This window comes from Mus pahari, chromosome 14 (assembly GCF_900095145.1).
Source record: "Mus pahari chromosome 14, PAHARI_EIJ_v1.1, whole genome shotgun sequence".
NCBI classification, from domain to species: Eukaryota; Metazoa; Chordata; class Mammalia; order Rodentia; family Muridae; genus Mus; species Mus pahari.
Genome location: NC_034603.1, coordinates 40,882,225 through 40,889,119, shown reverse-complemented (window position 1 = coordinate 40,889,119; position 6,895 = coordinate 40,882,225). Strand labels below are relative to the sequence as shown.

Sequence of the window (6,895 nt, the reverse complement as noted above, 5' to 3'; positions counted from 1 at the left end):
ACCCTTAGACCCACCAGGCACGGCCACGCTGTTCTCCAAGGCAATGGTGCCAACATACTCTCACACCTTCCCGTTTTACCCCCTGCATCCTCGCCTGCACAACCCTCAGATCTGACAGTTCCTTCCCAGCCAGAGGGTGGGTACAGATGAGAGTTTCAAGATATGAGACAGTGTTTCTCACTGTTCAGTTTGGCCAGAACCCATGTAAAGGAAGCCCTTCGGGTTCATTTTCTCAAAAATCTCACAGCAAACCTGTGAGTTCCACAGATCACCTGTCAGGGAGGGAGAAACTGAGGCTCGGGGCTCAGTACCTCATTGATCTTGCTCAGTGAATACAGAAAGGTGCCTCTGAGCCATGAGCCCCAGACAGTGCACTTTTAACTTCAATGGCTGAGCTTCATAGTCTCCATTTAATTAATTAGTTAATTATTGTCATTTTCCAACTTTCCTGTGTTGAGAACATGTAACTTTTATAAGTCAGTAAAGACCCTTGGTGAACTTCATTTTAAAATATTATGTAAGGTTCCCTTCCTTGACCCAGTGTAAGGAAGAGTGAATGAGCTGAGGACAGGGGCTTCTGTGAACTTCCCAGGCTGGGCTGGGGATCACAGCCCCCAGCTTTCTCTCTTTGGCTGTGTGTCATTCACCAAGGGAAATGGACGCTGCCCAGGATATGAGATGGGATATCACAGCCTTCTCTGGGCTGCACCTCAGTCATCTTTGGGACCACCCTAGTCTTCACTCTTCTACATGGTGGCCCCTCTCACCTGGTCTGGTTGTTGCTGGGGTCTTGATGCAGAAGGGAGCTGAGCACAGAAGGTGTGCCTGGCTGGCGTGCTGTGACCCAGGCCCAGTCCACATCCACATTGAAGGCTTCCTGGGGCTTCAGGCCTGCGGGCAAAAGAGAAATGCCTGGTGAAAGAGGCACCCGGGTGAGGTTGTGACTGTACCTGTGCCTGCGCCTGCCATCAACCTGCCAGATCCTGTGGTGCCATCACCTCACTATGGAGGAGAAGAAAGGAGCCTCTATCTCCAGGAATACCTTTCCCATCAGGAAGGGGTGGATGTGGGTGTGTCTGACTAGGTCTCTCCTAAACCAAGCTCCAGTCCCAGGGAAAGCACTGTCTGAGGAGCGAGTACTGCCCCAGCCCTTATACCTCCTGCTTTGTGATTTTCACACCAGTCACAGGGCTCATACTGTGTCCTGTACCAAACTTAACAGTGATCCAGAGTCCCCATATAAGGTCGATAACTCTACAAGTTACCCAAAAGGAAGCACAATGTCCTTAAAAATATCTTCTAAGAATGTTTAATACTTTGTACCTTACAACCCTGAACTGGAAACAGTCCAAGTGGCACCTGTGAGAAAGCAGATGAAGCAGCTGTGTTCACAGGATGGAATGTTCACATGATGGAGTGTTCACATGATGGAATGCTCACATGATGGAGTGTCCACATGATGGAATGTTCACATGATGGAATGTTCACATGATGGAGTGTTCACATGATGAAGTGTTCACATGATGGAGTGTTCACATGATGGAATACCACAAATCAGGAGTGGAAAGAAATGGACTGAGGCACAGGGTGACCCTCAACTCACCATGCCCAGTGAAAGAAACCCAGGGGCCTGAAAAGAACTACAAACAGTTCAGAGTGGTGATCCACATCTTTAATCCAGCACTCAAGAGGCAGAGGCAGGTGGGCTTCTGAGTTCGAGGCCGGCCTGGTCTATAGAGTGAGTTCCAGGGCAGTCAGGGCTACACAGAGAAACCCTTCTCCTACCCCCACACCCCATCCCCCCAAAAAGAAGAAATGTGTTTTAAGATCAATGATGAGGCCCGCCTTTTGTTCATACCAGTGACTTGCTTTAGATGCGTCTTAGCATTTGCTAGACAGTTTCTAGCTCATGAATCATTTTTAATAAATGTTCATACTTTCTCTCTCTCTTTGTATTTTATTTATTTATTTATTTCAAGACCTTACATACTCAGGCCAGCCTCAATTCTCAAACTCAGTTTTTTGTTTTGTTTTGTTTTTTGTTTTTTTTTGTTTTTTTTTGTTTGTTTTGTTTTGTTTTGTTTTGTTTTGTTTGAGACAGGGTTTCTCTGTGTAGTCCTGGCTGTGGCTGTCCTGGAACTCACTCTGTAGACCAGGCTGGCCTTAAACTCAGAAATCTGCCTGTCTCTGCTCCCAGGTGCTGGGGTTCAAGGCGTGCGCTACCACTGCCCAGCTTCAGACTCAGTTCTTTAGCAGAGGACAACTTTGACTTCCTAAAGCTGCTTGCTACACCCCTGCTGGATGGTACCACAGTCACACAGCACCAGAGCTGGCTGTATTCATCATTTATAGAAACAATCTTTAGCTTTGTATTTCCTCCATAGCAAGTTCACTTTCAGCTTCATTGGTGTTTGCTTATGCCTTTATTCCTTTCTGTACCAACTTTAGGTTTTATTTGCTCTTCTTTTAGCTTATTGAGATAGAACCTTCTCAACTGGAGGGATGAGCTGGTGGGACCCAGGTTTGACTCCCATCTGTAACTTCAGTTCCAGAGAACCTGGTGCCATCTGGCCTCCACAGCTCTAAGTATGTATGTGGCTTGGGTACACAAATATACATGCAGGCAAATTAGTGTGTGGGGGTGTGGGGATGTGGAGGTGTGTGTGCTTGTGCACCCGCATGTGTGTATGTAAGGGTATTTATCATATTTCTCTGGAATGTTTACATCTATAACAAAATGGGGAGAATAGAATTGTGAGCATATAGCCGGGCATGGTGGTGCACACCTTTAATCCCAGCACTTGGGAGGCAGAGGCAGGTGGATTTCTGAGTTCGAGGCCAGCCTGGTCTATAAAGTGAGTTCCAGGACAGCCAGAGCTATACAGAGAAACCCTGTCTCGAAAAACCAAAAAAAAAAAAAAAAAAAAAAAAAAGAATTGTGTTGCATATATGGGTGGGGGGTATTTTGTTTTTGTTTTTGGTGATTGTTTGTTTGTTTGTTTTAAGGTGGGGTTTCATGTAGCTAGCACAGGCTGATCTTGAACTCCTAATGTAGCTGAATTTGAACTGAACTCCTGTTTCTCCAGTTTTCATCTTCCAAGCGCCTACAGACCTGTGCCACCATGCTCAGCCTCTTTGAGTGTGTGTGAAATGTGACTGCATTTCCTGTAATCAGTGCTTTAGTGTGTCCTGCAGGTTCTGATTTCTCATATCTTAATCTAAGCACTCAGCGTTTCCTCTGCGATTTCCTCTGTGACTCTGGGTTGTAACCAATTTAGGCTCCATTTGAACTACAGTTCTTAGAGGACATGTTGGGCGGGGTGGCTAAGATAGCATAGTTTATATTATACATTTTATAGTGATAAAATATTACTTGATAAAACAGTGTAAAATGTTAATATTTTGTTGGTAAGTGGAAATATTAGTTCATTGATATGTAACTAATTGAATAATGTTTTTAACATTAGATAATATGGTCTTTATGCTAATTGCATGTTTGAGCGTTGGCCATTTTTACTTAATATTTTAGTTTTGGGGATTTTTGTAGGTTTATTTTAGTTTGGGTTGTTTTTTTTATTTCTATTATTTATTTATTTAGTTAGTTAGTTAGTTTATTGAGACAGGGTTTCTCTGTGTAGCCCTAGCTATCAAGGAACTCACTCTGTAGACCAGGCTGGCCTCCAGTTCAGAGATCCTTCTGTCTCTGGAACTAAAGGCGTGCGCCACCATGTCTGGTCTTAGATGCAGTCTAAACGAGGGGATACTATACCAAATTTTATGCCAGTAACCTTGATAATTTCGATGAGATAGGGAAGTTCCTTCAAAAAACAAAACAAAACAAAACAAAACCTCAAAACTGGCCAAAAAAGAAATATATAAGATGAATCAGAGTTGTTGTTTTTTTTTTTTTTTAATTCATTACCAAGAACCTCAGAAAGAATGCTAGGCACAAGGCCTCACTGATAAAATCGCCAGAATATTTGAACAACGAACACCAGGCTCATAGAGACAAAATTCTCTGTGCCAGTGAATGGAAAATTAAAAAATCAGTTTCAAATTATTTTATGATGTCAATACAAGACTGACACCAAATGCTGATAAGAACAGTCAACTGACAGCTGATGTCCCTGCCCCTTATGATGTGATGGCTCCGCCTCTCGTGGTGTCATAGATGTGAAACTCATAGGGGAGACACCAGATCAACTCCATCTTGGGTTTAGGCTCCATCTTAGAGAATCTGACCTAAGGTTGAACTTGAGTTAGCCAATAAACCTTTGCAACTAGCACGAGTTTCCAAGTTACTCCCTGTAGTGGCTATTCCTGGTTGTCAACTTGACTATATTTGAAATGAACTACAATCCAGAATTGGAAGGCTCACCAGTGGACCTAATCTGGAGACTGGGAGATAGAAGTTTCTGATCTGCATCTTGGTATGGAGATCTTGAGACACAGTGGTGATTGAATCCAGAAGATTAAGACAGGGAGATCTCCGAGTCCAAGATCATCTGGGATTAAAGGTGTGGTGGCACACACCTTTAATCTGGGCTACACCTTCTGCTGGGGACCATATAAGGACATTGGAAGAAGGGAGTCTGGCTCTCGCTCTTTCGCCTTCTTGCGGTGTGGGACTCAGCAACTGCTAGATCCTTGGACTTCCATTCACAGCTACTACTGAACCATTGTTGGGATTTGGACTGCAGACTGTAAGTCATCAATAAATTCCTTTACTATATAGAGACTATCTGCAAGTTCTGTGACTCTAGAGAACCCTGACTAATACACTCCCTAACGCACAGCAGTCAGGAGAAGAGTGGAAGTTAAGTTTATGGTTTGGCTCCCAGCACCAACCAATTATTTTAATGGGCAACACAATTCCAGAATAGCCCCCAGTCAGATGTGTGCCAGACTAGAAACCCCCTTGCTTGTCTGCTTGCCCCTACAAATACTTGCTTGAAACTGGGCTCAGCCTTCACACTCCTCCCCTGCTGCCTCAGGGTTGGCAGGGAGCCCAAGCTCAAGCTTGAATAACAACCCTGATGAGATGGCATTGAAATCAGCTCCTTGGTGGTCTTTTGGGGTTCATGAATGCTTTGAACGGGCACAACACAGGGCAAGGATGAAAATTCTAAGCAAACTAGAAATAAAAGAAAATTACTCTAATAAAGAGCATCTCTAATCATTAAACAAAGCCCATGATTAGCAAACAGATTTTTAAAGACAATCTTCATACTTAACCCAGACTGGCCTTGAGCACTGAGCTACATCTCAGCCAAAGCAAATGTTTTAACAATGATGGATTGTATAGCTAAATATGAAAAAGGAAATAATACACTTTTAAAAGAAATCATAGAACTTGTGGGTATACAAATATTTTTAAAATAAGACATAAATAAGCACAAATTATAAGGAAATAAGTGAATAACTTCTGTTTACTAAAGAGAGAAAAAGGTCATTAAAGAAAGAAACAAGGGCTGGCAAGATGGCTCAGCAGGTAAGAGCACTGACTGCTCTTCCAGAGGTCCTGAGTTCAATTCCTAGCAATCACATGGTGGCTCACAACCATCTGTAATGGGATCCGATGCCCTCTTCTGGTGTGTCTAAAAACAGATAAAGTATACTCATAAATTATAATAAATAAATCTTTTTTAAAAAATGAAAGAGGCCAGGCAGGTTGGCATACGCCTTTAATCCCAGCATTCAGGAGGCAGAGGCAGAGGCAGGCGGGTCTCTGAGTTTCAGTGAGTCACTGACATGCAAATGAGTCTTCTGAGGTTCTTTATTTTGATTTTGCTTATTTGCATATATGGGGTGCGTGTATGTGTATGCATATATACATGCAGAGCCTGAAATTGGTATCAGGTTTCTGACTTCCTGAAGTATTAAGGCAGGTCTCCTGGTGAACCTGGAGCCAAGTTACCTAAGGAGTTGTTTGTCTGCCTCCCGAGTGGAGATTACAGGCAGGCTGCCACACCCACCTGAATCTCTGGGGATCGGAAGTCCTCACACTGGCACAGCATATGCTTTGCTCAGGGAACCATCTGTCTCCTACTCTGGATTCTTACTCTTTTCTTCTGTTTTTTGTTTTTGTTGTTTTTGTTTGAGACAGGGTCTCTCTATGTAGTCCCTGCTGTCCTGGAACTTACCAGGCTGGCCTTGAACTCAAACTCCTACTTCTGCCTCCAAAGTGCCAGGATTACAAGCCTGTACCAGCATGCCCAGCCATACGATCCTAAATCACAGGTCCTGAATCAGGAAGCCAGGGAAGGGCCCGAGAGCCTAACAAGCCTCCTTCCTCACTGTGAATATGTCTATAGCCGGTGGGTCCTCAGAGCTTATTTCAAAGTTTTAGAATATTTTGGTAAAGAGAGGGAGTGAAAGAGATGCATCCAGTGCGTGGGAATCCTGAGAGCAGTGTCACATGTGTGACAGGCACGTGACCTTGCTACCACTATCCTGCACAGCTTCAGACAGGCTTGAAATCTTGTCATGAAAACCCTGCCACTGGATCGATTCCCAGTCCTGCCCGAGCCTGTGACAGGAGGATCCAAGAACAAACAACTCCAGTTAATTGTATATTGTCCCTACACTAAACACTCCTGTAAAAGATCTATATCTTTTACTGGCGTTTGAGTATGTGTGGTATATGTGCACGGTCATGTGGGTATGTGTGCATGTGTGCCACTGTGTATGGAATCCAGAGATTGGCATCATCAGGTGTCTTCCTCTACCACCACCACCCACCTTATTTTTGAGAACCTGATGCTCACTGGTTGGCTAGACTGGTTGGATTGGGAGCTCTGGGGTCCCCATCTGACTCTGCTCCCAGCTTTTTATGTGGGTGCTGGGAGTCTTTATTCAAGTTTTCATGCTTAGAGGCAGAGGCAGGAAGAGCTCT

At 44.0% G+C, this 6,895-nt stretch overlaps 1 protein-coding gene across 2 annotated transcripts in view; it reads right to left on the bottom strand.

Annotated features, from left to right (window-relative positions):
- The window catches only part of Itgae (integrin subunit alpha E), a 57,085-nt gene that overhangs the window by 43,303 nt on the left and 6,887 nt on the right, over nt 1–6,895 (bottom strand). For both annotated transcript variants that reach the window (XM_021212949.1, XM_021212950.2), the window contains exon 2: nt 768–891. In XM_021212949.1, coding sequence (XP_021068608.1) covers nt 768–891 — 124 coding nt within the window. The remainder of the gene's footprint in view (nt 1–767; nt 892–6,895) is intronic.